The sequence below is a fragment of the Cygnus olor genome, chromosome 2 (assembly GCF_009769625.2).
Source record: "Cygnus olor isolate bCygOlo1 chromosome 2, bCygOlo1.pri.v2, whole genome shotgun sequence".
NCBI lineage: Eukaryota > Metazoa > Chordata > Aves > Anseriformes > Anatidae > Cygnus > Cygnus olor.
In genome coordinates, this window is record NC_049170.1 from 27,361,030 (window position 1) to 27,379,692 (window position 18,663).

The 18,663-nt window shown below is 36.2% G+C and overlaps 1 protein-coding gene across 1 annotated transcript in view; it reads right to left on the minus strand.

Moving 5' to 3' along the window:
* Nucleotides 1–1,096: 1,096 nt before the first annotated feature.
* Nucleotides 1,097–18,663, minus strand: part of COL28A1 (collagen type XXVIII alpha 1 chain) — a 66,338-nt gene continuing 48,771 nt past the window's right edge. The window contains exons 26-36 of the mRNA XM_040549130.1: nt 16,201–16,269; nt 14,423–14,491; nt 8,343–8,411; nt 7,138–7,218; nt 7,013–7,048; nt 6,786–6,822; nt 5,917–6,471; nt 4,465–4,643; nt 3,669–3,885; nt 3,060–3,232; nt 1,097–2,207 (exon numbers count right to left, since the gene is read on the minus strand). Of these exons, the coding sequence (XP_040405064.1) occupies nt 3,060–3,232; nt 3,669–3,885; nt 4,465–4,643; nt 5,917–6,471; nt 6,786–6,822; nt 7,013–7,048; nt 7,138–7,218; nt 8,343–8,411; nt 14,423–14,491; nt 16,201–16,269 (1,485 nt within the window). The 3' untranslated portion in view covers nt 1,097–2,207. The remainder of the gene's footprint in view (nt 2,208–3,059; nt 3,233–3,668; nt 3,886–4,464; nt 4,644–5,916; nt 6,472–6,785; nt 6,823–7,012; nt 7,049–7,137; nt 7,219–8,342; nt 8,412–14,422; nt 14,492–16,200; nt 16,270–18,663) is intronic.

The window sequence follows — 18,663 nt, forward strand, 5'->3', positions numbered from 1 at the left end:
CAATACAACAAGTGTAGGATATTACACTGACTTCCTGACTCCAGGTTACTTTGGGGTGAGGGTCCTTTTAGGATGGGGAGATGTTTTTTTTTTTTTTCCCTTCAGATGACTTTTTTTTCTCATGAGGGTCATATTTTGTGCTAATCTTGTTCTTAAAAAGATTGTCAGTGCCTCTTTGTTTTAGGATTTCTTACATTGTCTTCGTGATCTAACTGAAATGAATGCCAAATACTGGATTTGAGACCTAGCCTAGAAAAAAAGTCTCTCAATACATCTTCAGAGTTCAACAGTATATTAATATTACGTTTTAGTATTTTTTAAGTTTTGAATCTACCATTTCCAGCAAATCTGAAAACAATACTGTGATCTATCCATCTTGCTCTTCTGTTCCCCTAGACTTTGTGTTTATTCCTCTCTTGCTGACTATATTTGCACATCTGTTCACTATTAAAGGTCTCCAGTGCATAGATATTTCTGTATGATAGCATGGGCTTTTTTACTGAGCAGTAGTTTGATTCTTCCCATGATCTTTTTGCACCACGAGTAGGCAGTTTATTTGCTTGAAACCTTTTATTTGACCCACTGGTTATTTCCAGCTCTATATGTAGCTTATATTATTTATCACAAGAGAAGATCCATATCATTTATAATATACTTTGAAGTTATTTATTCTTCTGATGTTAAAAAAAAACAAACCAAAAAAAAGCAACCCAAAACAGATTTATTTAAAGTTGTGTCAAATTTTAGTTCATATTTCTTTCTGTGAAAGGAAAATAATTCTTGATTTTAACAGTTTTTTGTTCAGCTTTTGTTCTATGCCACTGAATCCCTTCATTTTCAAGGTCCTGTCCTTGTGTTCTAGTGTTCTTTGGCAAACCAAAATTAATTGTGCTCTCAGGGCTGTTTGTTGTTGTTGTTGTTTGCTTGTTTTGTTTTGTTTTATTTTTGGAGTGATCATTATGTTAGTTCTGAGTATAAAAATAGCAGGATTTCTTGTTTTGGGCTGCTGTCACTTTTTTATTTTCTAATTTGAAACTAACAAAGCCAGATTTTTTTGAAAAAAAAATCTTTTTTTTGAAAAAAAAAATCTTTTTTTGAAAAAAAAATCTCTAAAATTTTAAACTGTACTTCATGCACTTCCTTCCCTGGAATAATGTTTGTATCCTACCTGCTGTAAACAAGTTCATTTTGCATGGCATATGCCATCTTTTGGTTACCTGGGGAGGGGTAGCAGTTGTACAAGCATTGTTTAAACATATCAAGAACTGTCCAGAATGCCTATGTAGATACTAAGGTTTGTTGGTGTTTGTTTTTTTTCTTCTGTCTACAAAAGAGTACAAATGTCAGACTTTATCAGATGTTGCTTTCTATTTTAATCACATGATGATATTTTTCAGTTTTAATAATAGGGTTATTAGGGTTATGGTTAAAAGTAGAAAGGATATTAGCAAATATTTATATACATCTTTCAGTGCTTTTCTTAATAGCATATATTAAAAACTTAATAGCATATATTAAAGTGTAAAATCACTTTTTTTTTTTTCAGTTTAACACAGAGGTGCTGAGAAATGAAATGTGCAGACTTGATATAAAGGATATGAAGAATCCTGGGTTTTATGTAATTCCCAATGAAAGTCCTACCCTGACAAGTGAAAAGATTGTACTGGTGTTAATCCAAATGTGCTTTAATGGGGTAAACAACAACAACAAAAATTCTAATTACTTATAGCTGTGGAATCTACATTCAAATGAGGTACTGTAATTTATCTTAATTTATGGCACTAAATGCTGTAATAAGAGCACTAATTTCAGGAGCCACTTACTTTTGTTTAAAATGAGAGCACATTTTATTCTTCCAAGAGAACAAGAGACCTCTGTCATTAAATGCTGAGTGTAAACATTTTTGATATTTTAATCCTAAAATAAATTTTAATCCTTGCCACATGTAGTATTACCAAATTAATATAAACGTGGAGGGAAAAGTTGTGTTCTTCTGTGTGTGTGTGTGTGTGTAATAAAGTTATTGCTATGGTATTGTAGATAACATGCTATACAGGAATCTAGTTAATGTGAATACCATAATGGGAAGAGCAGTGGAGAGTGGCAGTAATATATTCATGTTCACACAGGTTTTGGATTCTTCTCAGCCATTTCATCCTCAATAGACGTGAACTCCCAGCTTTAAAAACTCCAAATGGCAGTCATTTCTAGAAGAAATAAGGAATTGATTAATTTTCTTGAAACGTTCAGAAAAAAATATGCTGTAGTTCAATAGAATTTTCCTGCGCTGAAAGAGGAAATATAGAATTCAATACAATTTACTGGGGAGGAGCTATATGGCTTTTGTAAAGGAAGTTATGCACTACTGATAACGAAGCTCTCTGAAGGCCATGCCTCACTCACTGAGCACATGCACGTAAGGCAGTTAATACAGTCTGCCCAGATTTCCAAAAATAAGGTCCCTCACCAAAGGAAAGTTGTATTGGATTAAGAGGTAAGTCTTCTAAATTATAAATCAGTGATGAGAAGAACAAAACAAAGGAAAGGGAATAAATTGCCAGAGGAAAGAAGTCACTGGAGGACGAATTCTGTAGCCTGTCCTACTCAATATGGTCATAAGTGATCTAGAGAAGGCAGTAAAAAGTGAGGTGACAAATTTTGTGAAAATGCTGTCAATGCTGATGAATGTGAAGTAATACACATGAGAAAAATGTTCTTAAATTCACATATAATGTGATGGGTTTTCAACTTATCCTATAAATGAGATGTTGGAATTACGATGTATAAAAACATCACCTCCATTCTCCGTAATGGTCAAAAATCAAATACAACATTAGAAACTGTACGATAAGGAATAAAGAGCAAAGTAGAAAACCTCACTGTGTCACTGTATTAATCCGTGACTGCAATGTGCACTTTTGCTCCCACCATCTCAAAAAATCATCAGGATTGACTAAAGGTATAAAATATGATATGTATGTATCACATAGTATGGGAGACTATATCTTTTTAGCCTGGAAAAGAGGTGCTTGTAGGAGGACCTAGTGAAGACAACTTACTTATTCATCAATGCAGGTTTCTCGACATTCTTCATCTGTTTCAAATCTATTGTTGTTACCATTACAACCTCCGTACCAGAACCGGCCACAAGAATTGCCATTTTTGTCATAATACCATTTTACCACGTAGTCTCGACAATCCCCTGGTTTCATAGGTTCCAAGCACCTTGGATCTGAAAGTATATCATTAAAAGTTAGCTTGGATACTGGTGATAAGTTACATTATCCTAAGAGTTCATTTTGTAGTTAGAGCATCCTTTTTTTTTTTTCTTTCTTGTAGTGCCCAGAATATATTTGCATCTCAAATTTGTAGCCAAATTCTGTTTCAATTAACAAAGTACATGAACAGGTCTAAAAAAAATACAGGATCAGTTTGGAATGAGACTGCTTAAATTCAGATGCAGGACTCAAACGGGTATTTAAATAGGTAAGCACAATGATACACAAGGTTGTCATCTAGGTTTGAAACTGGCTCTCTGTGTCGTATCTGCAGCCAGAGCACCCAGAAAAACAAAATTATGATTCCAGTAACTGCATTGGGTAGGGTTTGTTGGTTGGTTGGTTTTGTTACGGACTTGCTACCCAATAGTCAGGTTAAGTATTACTTACCTTTTTGAGTTGATGCTACCTGTGGTTGCAACACTGTTAGGCGGCGATCTTCAGCATAGGTTACATTGAGCAAAGGATTGGCAACTGGACTGTGGGGTCTGGATTCAACTACGTCATAAAGTGGGGGGAATTTTGATTCTCTATGAACAGAAGCGGTCACAGTGTGATCCTGAGCAGATGGCAGCGCCTCAGTATATCTGGTCTGTGGTGGACTAAGCTGCAAAAGGAATCAAACATCTGGTAACTTAAAATTCTATCTCAGATGTTAAGAAGAAAAAAAATAAAAGAGAGAATTAAGTAGGAAAGTAATGGTCCTTCTCACACATGTTATTTAGCGATAATGGCAGGTGGATTCAGACCTTGTTTTAGTGATTACTCAGTATGGGGCCATGATTTTAGAATCCTAGAATTACAGTCCAATGTGAAAAGCGAAACAACGCTGAAGGGCTGAAAATGTGTGACCATGATGAGAAACATTGCACCAACAATCAACTTTCACATAAATAAATGCCTTACACACTATCTTCCTAAACAGGGAATATATCTGCAGGATTTCCAAATCACTTTTAAGATGAATCAGAACTACAAAAAAGTGAGGACTGCTGGTATTTTTTCCAACTGAGAAACAGTATTACCCCCTTCTGCAAACTGTTCTAAACAAATAATTTCAATCTAACTTTAAAATTTTTCTTCAAATCTTTTGGTACAGCCAAATGACACATTCTTCACATATTAGAAGATTGGTAAATGGTGCATTAAATAGTGTATGAATTTAAATAAATATTTGATAACTTACTGGGTAACCAGTTCCTTCTGTAGGGGGCATATAAGTCTCTGAAGTCGTCATTCTAGGTAACTGACTAACTTCAGTGGGTATTTCAGATTCTGGGCTTGGAGATGGAGATAGAACATCTTTTCTGGTGTAGACTTCAGATACATTATCACAAATTTTTGTGAAGAGTTTATTTTCAAGAGCTGAAAAGATTAACACAATAATGAAATATATTAAGGCTAATAAAGAAAAAACACAGTGATTCTCCACAAGCTTTTAATGCAGTATTAACCATAAATCTTCAATGACAATGATTTGTGAAACACTGTCTTCTGAAGTTATGTCAAAACTCGAATGAGAAGTAATAAAGTAATGCACTCTCAGAGTTATTTCATTTTAAGAACCTCTAGTTCTTTTAAGAAACAACAGATAAAAGTACCAAAATCCCTTTTTAAGCCTAAGTCGTAACTCCTTGGTCTACAGAAAAAAACAGCATGGAAAAAAAAAAAAAAAGAGTATCTGTAAGAAGGAAAAACTGGATTACGCTGTCTACTTACGCACACACACAAAATAAACAAACAAACAAACAAACAAATAAATAAACAAACCGACCGGGATGTCTTTTATGTCGAATTCTGGAGCCAGAACCAGAGCCCTAATTTTAATCCTAGCTGGGACCAGAACTGTAGCTTGGATTCTGTTCTCACTTTTTAAGGCATCAGCCTTAAATACAGACCTAAGTCCATCCACAGGCTCAGCATAGCAAAACGAGTTTATGGTCAGGATAAATACAGTTTATAGGGTTAGTCTGTGGTTAGTCTAGACCGAAGTACATTTTTTTCCATTGGTCATTATAGGTTTCATGTGTGTTTTGATCTGATTCCAGCTGTGGCCAGATAATTTTTCAAGCCTTGGTTTGAAATGAATAATGGAGAATAAAGCAGATTCCTTGTTGGTATTCCTCCACCATCTCTTCCCTAGAATCAGGATGAAAGCATAGCTTTTCCTATGGCTTTCAGAAGAAAACGAGAGATGGTAAAGGGACTGCAAGACTGACAAATCACCAACAGAGTACAACAGCCAAAGGAAAGACAGAGAGAAAGAGACAGAGCTATTACACCAAGGTGGAAAGAAATCTGCACCTCTCTCAGGGAGGAATCTGTGTCCCAGCACAAAAGCACCATGAGAGAAAGCTGGTGCTGGTTCTCAGTAAAGTGCCCCAAAGAAGGCCTCTGCTGTGAAAATTGCTGTACATTGTGCTTTATTGTTTCTGTGAGAGGTAAGAGCTTGGCAAAGGTTTCATTTGGCCAAAGAACAAGGGGCACTGAAAAACGAGCTGCATCCAATGCATCCAAACGACAGACATAAGCTGCCATTCAATGAGCCTGTACTGGCTGTCTTGCCTTGCTATGGGAAAGGACAAACTCTGTTAATTGCTTATTTCAAATTTTCTCTTACAAACATAGTTTCTTTTACCTGAAAGTGTCATGAAGTCATCTATCTCGTAAACATGTTCTTCATTAGGGTCTGTTGCAATGAGGTGCATTTCTTTCAGAAAATCCTTGTAGTGGAGATCAGTCTTCTGAACAATCCCAATGACAAATATCTCAATATTTGTAGCGTGGGCCTCCCTTACCACCACATCCAGTTGTACTTTGTCACGACTGTCTGCTTGTCCATCCGTTATTACCACAGCAACTTTTCTCACTGCTGGGCGTGCTGCCTGAAATAACTTAATAGCTTCTTCAATGGCAGAAGCTGTGTATGTGCCTTCTCCTAAGTAGGGCATTTTATCGACAGCAGATTTCAGGTGTTCTTTGGTTGTGTATTGATTCAGAGAAGACACCAACTCCACTCTATGGCTGAAGTTGATAATCCCAATGCGAGTTGTAGCATGGTTGGCTGAAACCTTGTCAATGACTGTTTTCATAAAAGTTTTGATAATATTGAAATTATCTGGTCCAACACTTTCTGAACTGTCAATGACAAATACTAGTTCCAGCGGTGTTACTCTGCATCTGATACCACAACCTAGAAGAATAACAATTTCAGGTATTTCATGAGAAAACATCTTCTGATTATAAAAACGAATTTAAGTCAAATATCAGATTTACAGTGAGTTAAAACTCAACTAATAAATGTACATAATACTTAGAAACAGATTTTATAGTCACTGGTACTGTGAAATAGAAACAGAGTTGGACTAAACTATTGCTATGGAAACGTAGTGAGCATTTTTCACATAAATGGTATTCTTACATACAAGCACGCAGAAGATTAATCAATTCAGGCAATATAAATTCAGTGTGTTTTATTAGATTTTTTTTTCGAACTCGAATGCTTACCACATATTTCACTGATAAGTCTGATAACTTCTTCTCTCTGAAAAAGAGTATTAATTAACTTGATGTCTGTTGTAGTTTTAAGAATGCTTAAATTTATTAATTTATTTACTTATGAAAGTGTAGACAATGCAACACCCCTGATCACCTTGTTTAATATCACATAAACTATGAGTATTTTTCAAAAAAAAAATAACCTAACTTTTAAATTACTTCATGTATATACTTACCGAAAGACCAGGTTCACCTTTCCTTCCCCAAATTCCCTGAAAATGTGTAGAGTGAGATAGTTAACACAATCCAAGTTTGTCTAATATCTATTGTGTAAAATTAAGTAATGTGAAATATATTTTACTTTTGGTCCTGGAGGTCCTGGATCTCCCATCTCTCCTTTGGCACCTTTGCTTCCTGCATCACCTTTATCTCCATAGTCTCCCTAATTGAAAACAGTCATATTAAACGCATCCACAGTTCCAGTATTGGTGGTAGTAAGAGTTGGAGCTATGGTTCAACTGGTCTTCAAGATTAAATTTCTGAGTTTTGTCCTGTGTCTGGTTTATTGTGTAGGCATGAAGCAGAGCATCTCAGAGAAAGCAACACTGGTGATATAAACATTTCAAGAAATTTCTATGAAAAATTACCTTAATTTAGGAGTGAGAAGTAAAGACATCTTTACGCTGATGCTGAGATTATATAATTTTTTACTTTTCTTTGATTGTCTTGAATTCTGATGCAAACCTATGGAGAGACTTAACTGCTTCCAATCTGCCAATGTATTGAAATTCAGACCAGCTTTGTGCAGAACCCCCATGAAATACTGGGAACTTGCAAAGATGAGAGCAAGAGATATGCCTGGACTGTTACATACAATGGAAAACACATCATAATCAAAATCATAATATCCAGAAAACAATATTTCTTTCCATTATTTGTCTGTGAGCAGTATTTAACCTCATCAAAGTTAATGTCAGCATAAGGGACAGCAAATGCGATCTACTGGCTGTGGTGATGCTGGTATTCTCTCACATATAAATTGATTTGGTAATTGGCACATCCAGTGGAAAATACGTAGATGAAATTCCTACAGAACTAAACTATTCCTTTTCATCTGTGACAACTCTGCTTTATTAATAGCAAACAGCAAAACCAAGCATTTAGAGAGACTGACACTGGGGTGCCATTTTATATATGTATATGTGTATATATATATATATATATAAAAATATATTATTGTCAAATCCTGGCAAATAAAAGAACATTTTGTAATACCCGAAAAATATCTGAAGATAATTGAATACATAATTTTACTAATATTCTTCTCCTGGTAACAGGTATGATCTCATTCCAGGTATTACTTCAGAGCCTGGTCCTTCATGACATTTGGGATTTTCAGACTCCAAAGCTGACAATAAGTACTAAGTACTTACCTTGCCAGCTATACAAAGCAATGTCTTTGCCCACTATCTTCAAAGACTTATCACACCAAATAACCAATAAAGGGAGAAAAAAAAAAACAAATACACTTTTTTTTTTTTTTCCTATTGCAAGCTTAGAATTTACCTTTGGTCCAGGAATACCAATTCCTGTTGAACCCTTTGGTCCAGGAAAGCCTTGATTTCCTTTTTCTCCCTAAATAGAACATGGAAAGAAATTTTAATGGAAAATAGAACTAAGTTCCATGCATTATCTATTCACTTTGTAACATTCCGCATCATAGAGAAAGCCAGATACTTGTATTATGAAATGAAACGTAATTTTCAAGACAGGAGCGGTGTGCAGCTGGAGAGATAGGCAGTTGAGTATGTTTCATAATGTACGTGAAGCCTTCATGAAGTATACAACAATTTATTCCAATTTAATTAAAACAAAATGTTGTCATTTCACTGACACAGGTGAAAGACAAAAGTAACTGCAATGAGGTTCAGACCTTACTCATCCTGTCTACAGGTAGTAAAACCAGGTCCAACACAAAAGTTCTTTAGTCATAGCCCCCAGAATCTCTTCAGGGTTGACTTAGTTTTTCCGATCTTAAGTAAATGAAAAGAGATTTTTGTTTGAGAACTCCGATCTCAATGTGGAGAGAAGAACAGCTTTCTGATGACACTTCCAAACACACTATCAATCTGGCTACAAAGTTCAAATTTGTTTATAAGGATTTTTCTGTATGTCCTGCTGTGTGCACACAGACCTGAAAAGCATGCTCATGCCAGGAAGGTGGGCATACAGCATGTTATAAAACACAGCTGTTAGGAAATATGTACAGAAAATCTTTCACATCATATGGGTTCCAGAAACTGTCCTGTTTTCTTTAACAAGTATCTTTTTCAGATCAAACACTGTCTACATTTTACCAAAGCTAGAGGGGAATATATTCCCTGATATATAAAAGCTTCACCAAAATTCACGTTTGCAGCGTAACAGCAGTGCCCTGTGCAGGTACCAAAGTATCAATGATGTCAGCTATCACCTGTGCCAAACCTAGCACATAAGATATTAGCTCAAGCTTCTGCACAGACCAGTACAAGGCTAGCTAGTTTTTCTGCCAACAGCTCTCAAGAGTGTCTCTCTACAGCATCTTGTACTAATATTATCTTAGAGCAGCTATACTGCCCAGGCAGAGAAATATAAAAATATATTTCCAAATTTATCAAGACTCCAGCATTTACCATAGGTACACTAGTGCCTTTGATGGGCGGATGGACTGATCACCGAGCATTTCTGCTGGGCTGGACAGGGGCTAGACAGGGGCTTAGGGTCTTCTGCAGGTGGAGAAGCAGCTACATGATGCACCACCGAGGCAGACAGTTTCTCTTCCCATGGCTCAAGGGTCGTGGCTCTCTTGAGCTGGGAGTTTATCTGTAGTCAGATATGAGACACAGCTTCCCAGAAGAGGCAGCATACTAGGAGTCACAGGCAATGAGTGGTTTTCCCTGGTCAAATCCTGAATTCCACAGAGATCCTGCTGAAATAAGAGCTTATGCTTGCACACAGGTGAGTTGTGGCCTTGCCCTGTGCTAGGTGAAGGCACCTACCACACTCCACCTTTCACATCTCCACTTGGATGTGCCTCTCCACAGAGCCCATAGAGCTCTGCCCTATGGGAGCCTCTTTGGTTGACTAGCCCCAGCTCTGGGAGCTAAAATCCTCTGCTCCTCATCAGCCCTATATATCACTGACCTGCTAATAATCAGCCTCTTGCTTCTGGAAGCACAACTCTCCCATTTCCCCACTCCACAATTTCTTACAAAAGCAAAAATTCAGACACTGCTATGTAGACTCTGGATACTGGACAGGAAACTGCACTGCAGCAAAATGCTCAGCTGATTCACTAGGGAAGAAGAAAGGAATTTCCTGCAAAGAGGAAATGTTACCAAGGCAGTGGGTTGCCTAAGACAGTTTAGCTGGCATTGTTGTAGGAACATACAGTGACTATTTAATCTAACTTACTTTAAGGCACGTTTTAGCAGGATTGTGCTTCCTAGGTTGTTAATGTAAATGACTTTTAAACACAGTGAAAAAGCATAGCAGCCTTTTTCAATGCTAGCTGTCCAGCACTGGGACTGACTACCTTTCCTAACTACTCATCACAGAACTGCCTGATTAACCTTTTTGCAGATCTACACAGCACACATATGAACCAGAATTAGGATCTGCTTTGTATTCCAGTGGTCCTTCACTAACAATAAACGTCAGATCTAAGAAAACTATAGATTTATTAAAGTCACTTGACACTGTTAGGATGGTGTTTAGACAATGAAAATTGAATGAAACCCACAGTTCTAAAAAAAATCATACCTTTCTCACAGACACGTAATTGGGTTTTATCCTTTAAAATGCCAGCTGCAGAACCAAATCCTGCTTCCCCTACTTGTGTAATCAATCATCAATATAGAAAGGATTTATCATAGATGCCACAATTAAATATTTAGAGACAAAACAAGAAGTATACAGTGTTAATTCTAAAATATTTAATACTTTGCCAGTTCAATCTATGTAAATAATTAAATTCAAATTTGACCATCAGTCTTAAACTAAATTTGACCATCAGTCTTAAACTAAAAACTAAAGCAGTATGCATGTAAAAATGTACCCTTGGATGCCTGGCCCTAGTATCCTGCTAGATCGCTGATCAATAAGTAGACTTTTATGTTAAAATGTCATTCTCTGAACTAAGTGCAGATCTCAGAATGTCTAGACTGTGGTTTTAAAAGGAAACCAAACATAAAAAAGAAGACCTGTGGATGCTGATATCAACATAAAGTTACTTGAAATCCATCTTGTTTCTAACATTCCATTCTTACCATATTCAGACAGAGCTCTATGTATATGTAAAAAAATACTTGCAATGCTATTGATAATTCAAATTCAGTAGTACAGCAGCTTTAAGGTGATGAAGAGTGGCCAAAAAAACAAGAAACCTGACATGGCTGTGAAGAGATAGAAGGGCTGATGATAGATGCTCAACAAGCATATGGAGGAAACAGGTACTGACAGATAATATTCATAGCAGCACCAGTGTTAACATCCAAAGCTGTATGTGTACCTATTTATCTATTTATAGACACTGAGCATATTTTGACTAACTTTTATCTTTCTTCAGGAACGGCAAATATAGTATATGATCTGTATATTTTTTCCTGTGTCAGATACATTTGACTGATGAAACATTTCTGCCCAGAATGGCAAGTTGCTTTTATAACAAACCTCACATACCCATGGAATTAAAAAAATATATTCCATTCTGGGAACACATTCTGATTCTGGGAACACAACAGAAATTTCTGTTAAAGCCAGGCAGGAAATTGTTTTCCTATACCACTAAAACATATAGAAATAGCAGAAACTTTTCTATTTCCACAAGAATAGTGTAAACAGGCTTCAGAGATTCAGGAAAGAAAAGAAAAGAAAAGAAAAGAAAAGAAAAGAAAAGAAAAGAAAAGAAAAGAAAAGAAAAGAAAAGAAAAGAAAAGAAAAAGAAAGAAAAGAAAAGAAAAGAAAAGAAAAGAAAAGAAAAGAAAAAAAAAAAAGAAAGAAGAGAAGAGAAGAGAAAGAGAAGAGAAGAGAAGAGAAGAGAAAAGAGAAGAGAAGAGAAGAGAAGAGAAGAGAAGAAGGAAGAGAAAAGAGAAGAGAAGAGAAGAGAAGAGAAGAGAAGAGAAGAGAAGAAAAAAGAGAGAAAGAAAGAAAAGAAAAGAAAAAGGAAAAGAAAAGAAACAAGAAAAGAAAAGAAAAGAAAAGAAAAGAGAAGAGAAGAGAAGAGAGAGAAGAGAAGAGAAGAGAAAGAAGAGAAGAGAAGAGAGAAGAGAAGAGAAGAAAAGAAAGAGAAGAAAAGAGAAGAAAAAGAAGAAAAGAAAAAAGAAAAAAGAAAAGAAAGAAAAGAAGATAAAGAAAAGAAAAGAAAAGAGACGAATAGAAAAGAAAAGAAAAGAAAGAGACGAAGAGGAAAGAAAAAGAAAAGAAAAGAGAAAAGGGAAAAGAAAAGAGACAAGAAGGAAAAGAAAGAAAAGAAAAGAGAAGAAAAGAAAAGAAAAGAAAAGAAAAAAAAAAGAAAGAAGGAAAGAAAAGAAAAGAAAAAGAGAAAGAAAGAGAAAGAGAGAAAGAAGAAAAAGAAAGAAGAAGAGAGAGAGAGAAGAGAAGAGAAGAGGAGAGAAGAGAAAGAAGAGAAGAGAAAGAAGAGAAGAGAAGAGAAAGGAAAAAAGGAAAAAAAAAGGAAAGAAAAGGAAAAGAAAAGAAAAGAAAAGAAAAGAAAAGAAAAAAAAGAAAAGAAAAGAAAAGAAAAGAATAGAAACGAGAAAAGAAAAGAGACGAATAGGAAAAGAAAAGAAAAGAAAAGAAAAGAAAAGAAAAGAAAAGAGAAAGAAAAGAAAAGAAAAGAAAAGAAAAGAAAAGAAAAGAAAAGAAAAGAAAAGAAAAGAAAAGAAGAGAAAAGAAGAGAAGAGAAGAGAAAGAAGAGAAGAGAAGAGAAGAGAAGAGAAGAAAGAGAAGAGAAGAGAAGAAAAGAAAAGAAAACAAGAAAAGAAAGAAAAGAAAGAAAAAGAAAGAAAAAAAAAGAAAAGAAAAGAAAAGAAGAAAAGAGAAAAAGAGAAGAAAAGAAAGAAGGAAAGGAAAGGAAAAGGAAGGAAAGGAAAGGAAAGGAAAGGAAAGGAAAGGAAAGGAAAGGAAAGGAAAGGAAAAAGAAAAGAAAAGGAAAGGAAAGGAAAAGAAAAGAAAAGAAAAGAAAAGAAAAGAAAAGAAAAGAAAAGAAAAGAAAAGAAAAGAAAAGAAAAGAAAAAAGAAAAAGAAGGGAAAAAAGAAAAATTTTCTGTATATCGTCACATTAGAATACCTAGTATCTTTGCAGCTACTGATAATGATTAAAATAGAAGAAAACTGCAAACAGATCAAACCCAAAGGTTTTGCCAGATGATTCTAACCATGTACAGATCTCTGTCTAGAAAAGTCTTGAGACATGATAAATCAGAATTGAAGAGACATAATAATGAGAAAAGAAAGAACATGGTAAAGTAAGTGTTTATGCTATAAAACACTTCTCAGTGAAAAAGGAAAGAGCTCTCTGCTGTATGAAAAGGGAAATGATTTAACATTAGTATAAAAATGGGTAGACAGCTGGAGGACATTGAAAGCTGGAATCAGAGTGAGTACTGAGCAAAACAAAGAAGCAGTAGGTGCTTTCCTGGTAAAGTTTGTATGGAATAATTCCACCTTGAACCAAAGAAAGGTTCTCCTATGAAATATTTTGCCAACAATGTATGTTTTTATGATTTTTTATTTACTTATTATAGCATGCCAGTATTTTCCAATTAAAACCTATTTTGTCATCAAATTCTACAGTGGCTTCAGTTTCTACAACCTACTGAAGTACCGTGAGGCATCTTTCTCAACCCAGGTAAAATAGTGCTCCTTTTACTGAATCATGGGTGGTTTAATAACCTGGAATTGAAGAGTGGAGCTCAACTCTCCTGATCCAGGGAAATATTCAATCATATGCTCAAATTTAAGCATTCATTTACGAGAAATAGGAGGTACTTGGGTTTTTCTCCACTAGAGCCTCCAGTTTCAGTTTTAATTTTTCCACATGTTTATGAAAAGACATTTTATTAACACTGACTGCTGACAATATGCTACCATGTTTGTGATTCTCCTTGAAAGGAGAGATGTTATGGTTAGCTAAAACTAGGTGAGTAAAAACCTGCTTAAAGAGGATGTGGGAGGCTAGCTAATTTCTTTTATATTTCTATATTTATGTGTTGACTTCTCTTGGCAAAACATGGTAGCTCTCTGTTACTGTCTTTATATAATGGCATCCAGAGCAAGCTGTAGATGTTTTCTTTGGACAGTGCTTTAAATCCAAGTAAATCAATAAGATGTGACAGAGATGAGATTTTTTTTCCAGATTAAATATATTTGTAGCGACAAGTAAAATAGGAGAGCAATCAATCAGGAACCCAAAATACTGAAAGTCAACAACTAAATTTTGCACAACTTATGAACAAGAAACTTAAATTTACATTGAATATTTGCAGGAGTTCACTGACTCAGTGGCAAACAGAATTTATGCAGGAAGAAAAACAGACTCCTTGAAACTCCTTGAAGAGACAGTTTTGAGAAGAAATTGGACACATTATCATATTGAACTGGATTACCTTGTCTCCTTGTATGCTCTCACCAGGGGGGCCAGGTGGACCAGGCAAGCCTTTCTGTCCCATAATACCCTATGACAGTCAGTGGGGAAAAAAAAAAAAAAAAAAAGAATTAGGAGATAAACACTATTCCTGGGAACACTAAATAAGCAATCTCAAATTTGCTGCAAGCAAAAGTAAAACCTTTTTAAGGACTCTAGTTCTGATCCTTCTTTGGTTTACATTTTCACACCCTAGGCTTTAGTAATTATCCCTGGCAAATTCCCAGGAAAGTAAAGGAACAATTAAGCTCAAAATAATTAAAGACTAAGATATTCCCATGAAACAGTGCGATACTTTTCACAGCTTTTCCGGGGCAGAAACCGACTTTATGCAACAGCTTTGTGCAATTACTCCAAATCACAAAGGCAACCCAACAGTAGATGCACAAAGGGCCAGAGCAGTAAAACCGAGTGCAAGTTAACCTGCCAGGCACGTTAGCTCTTGTGCGCCACGTACACATATATTCCAAACCACCATGGTGCCACAGTCTCTGGGAGCACCAGGTCGGAAAATCATAAGTGGGAGAGGAGGAAACAAAAGCCAAAGGAGCACCTGCTGATTTGTGTAGCTACAGTAAAAGACAGGTGAAGCCTTTGTGCTCATCTGTGTGACAAAAGATTTTGCCACAAACCTTGAGAGACTGTCTTGTGAAAAATACTGTTAATCTGTGTAAATATAAGCAGGGCTTCACCCAAAACATTGTTGTTCTAAAAATCTTATCACACGAACTAGATGCTGCAAGCAGGCCCTCACTCCTGAAAACAAGGTATTGTTTCCCCACAAATAACTTATTTTTCATTCTTGAAGGCTCTGGGGAAGCAGTATATAGGGTCACACATTTTGTGCGATTTTGACACTCAGTCCAAACTTACTCTTACCAAACTTTTTAAACTGACTGTGTCTGTATGATTCACCAAGGAAGTGAAATTGCTTTAGCTTTCAGAAAGCAAAGCAAAGTCAGACATATATCCTGCAAAAATATTCACGCTCTACTTCTCACTACATTTCTGTATCAGGTTGGTAATAGCAATGTTTCTCCATTCAGTTTGTTTAAAATGGAGACTTCTGCTAGCTTCTGCTACGGAAGTTAAAGTTACAAAGATGTATCTATTATTAACTTAAATTAATGTGGAGAAAAACACACAAATCCAATGTATCTCCCCACTGACTTTGTAAAAATAACTGATGGACACATCCATTGTAAAGTAATACAGGCACGCTCTGAATTACCTTTTTTACCAGCATTTTTTTTTTCTTTTTGAATTATCAGTCATTATAGTTGAGGGACAAAAGAATTGTCCAGATGTTGCATGCTGGCTCCTTACAAAATTAACTTCTTGTTTTTATGTTTCTTTCCTAATGGTTTTACTAATGAGATTAATTGGATTCAATTTCATTGAACAAAACACAGAATTCATATTTGACATATTTTCATCCACAAAAGAATCTCTTGGAAACATAATCGATACAAGCAGAACTCATTTATTAGCCTGACAGTTCTGTGTAATTTCCAACTGTAATCTTATAAAATCTGGCTGCAAATGCAATTTTCATCCAGTCAGTGTTCCTTCCTAACCCAGGCAGTAGAAGTGCATGCCTGGTGCCCATGTTTTTAAGCCTGATGTCTCCTGCAGTTGCACCAATATAAATCAATAACTGAAGAAGCTATTCTGGTGTCAGAGAGATCAGAGTCTGGCAGTATAAAAGTGCAGAAAGCTTCAAGGCAGTTCCACACCAACCTTGGGACCAACCGTTCCGCTCCCCCGCGGCCCGGGAGGCCCAGGATAGCCTTTCATTCCACGGTCTCCCTGTAAAGAGTCATGGTATCATCAGTAGTTTTACATTTATTAACTGTTACACCTTTCATCCACTTACAGAGCAGTTTGTCAAACTTCTGAGTTTTAAAAGCAAAATACAAAAATGTTATAAACAGTTGCATTATAGATCAAACAAGCAAAAAAGCCCAAAATGTAGGCACCCACTTCATTTAAGTTCTAAGACCACTCTATTCCCCAAGCAAAGATCCACATGATCTAAACCACCAGCAGAGTAACACTCTAATTTATCTTATCAGCTACAGAATGAAAAAGAAAAAAGAAAAAAAGAAAAAAAATCATTTGAAAATGACAACATTTTTTTCTATCATGTTCTGTAAGTGCTTGCCAGGATGGACAGGATGCCCACTGGGAAGAGGTAGGGGCCAGGGCACCTTATCGGCAGGAGAAGGCACAGAGACATAGAGGAAGTTTTGTTTTTCATAGTCTGTAACTGTACAAGTCGACAGGCACACATGCAGCATATTTTCACTAGAAAATGCTCATCAGTTCAAAAAGAAATGAAAACAAAAGTAAGTTATAGATGCAGAAAATTCTGAACCAGGTTCAGTAAATGTCCTTAAATCTGTGTATGTGCTGGCAAGTGAAAAAAAAATAAAAATGTTCTGATAAGCTATTGATCATCCAATATATTAACATCAGAGCCAAGAAGAAGAGATGGTATTTCTTGACAAAGTAGACATTTTCATTGATAAAACCCTTCATTCTACTAGTTTTTGCAGTAGGAAAAGCTCTAGAAATGGATGTGCCTGCAGAGGGAGCATTCTAACCAGAAGAGAGGCGCAAGCATGAATCACGCAGATCTCAGATGAGACTGTGGTAGGTGAAAAGAAAGAATATATTGTACTGATTAAAATGGAAGGAAAGAAAAGTACAGAATCTTTTAATGACTTCTTTTACTTTCAGTGAAGAATTGTGCAGCTTTCACATTATAATGACTTTTTAGCAGCTTTTTAGGTGAAATGCCCAAGATTCAGCCTCTAGTGACAGATCACTCCAATTTGTGGTTTTTGTACATGGTTATGAAGCTCCCATGCAAAGTCCTGACTTGTACTGTTTATGTAAATATATCAGAGCCTCAACTGTGCTCAGGTTTGATGGATTTGGAGAGGTGGGAACCCTGAATCCAAAGGCTGAGGCCTATGTTAAGCTTATAATGCTTAACTGATGTAACTTGATGTAACTTGATTAACTTGATGTAACATTTGATGTTACTTGATGTAACTTGAAGTAACTTGATGTTACTTGATGTAACTTGATGTTACTGATGTAACTTGATGTAACTTAATTAACTTGATGTAACATTTGGCTTCCAAATTTATTTTCAAATCCTTTTTCTCCCAAAGCAATGGACCCTGGCCAACTTGAGTCAGGACACAGGCATGGTCCAGGGATGCTCTTAGCTTTAAATTGGTGTGTCAAGCTCACAGTCTGTGGGTTAAGGCAACTGTCGGATTCAGTCAGGGGGAATTTCTCCTTCAGATGTGATCAGAGAGGGGAGTTTGTTGGTTGGTTTGGTTTAGTCTGGACTGGTTTGGAAAAGGGACCAAAAGAGACAGCTACTTTTTTCTCAAGTATGAAAGGTGTTCTTACTGTGATGATCTGAGACTTTTATATCACACCTTCCCTACTAATGCAAACAGCAAGGACATTGGAAATGCCCTTGAACTTTTTGTTTTGTTTTGTTTTGAGTTTGTGGCAGATTCTAGCTGTAAACATTTAAAGATTACAATCTTAAGCACTTCAAGATCGTAGCACTAAAGTCTGACACATGGTGCTGGGAAATGCCCCTCTGCAGTGAGATGATGGGTAGATATTCCTCATCTATTAAAACCTCTCTGGTTTATCAGTTCCTCCTGCAAAGTATTTTCCTTAGCTTCAGATTGTCATATTACTAGCAAATACTCAGAGTCTAGGTAAATATACCCATCTTCCTATTTAGTTCCATCTGTTATTAAGGGAAAAATTATCAGTCTTCAGTGTCCTCATAAACCATGAAACAAACCTAAGCAGATGTTGCACAGAGCAGCCAGAGGTTTCCCTGCCTAAGCCTCTGAAACATGCCAGAGGTACCAAAGCTAAGAGGTAGTTATTTAGATAAGGCTTTACAGTATGCATTGCTTTTTGGAGATTCTGGGCTGCTGTGGATTGTGAAGCAGCCTGTAATCCACTGTGAAGGGAAGTTCCTCAGCAGGGAAACAATTCCATGTGTTCCAGTATTGAATATACCTGCTACCTGCTCTTGGATCAGCCCTGACCAAAAAGAGCACATGAGGGACTTGAAGTTGTCTCTCTCTTCCTCCCATGGGTAACACATTCTTACACAGGGTCATTGCAGGTGAAGGATTGAATTTTAGCTTCACATGC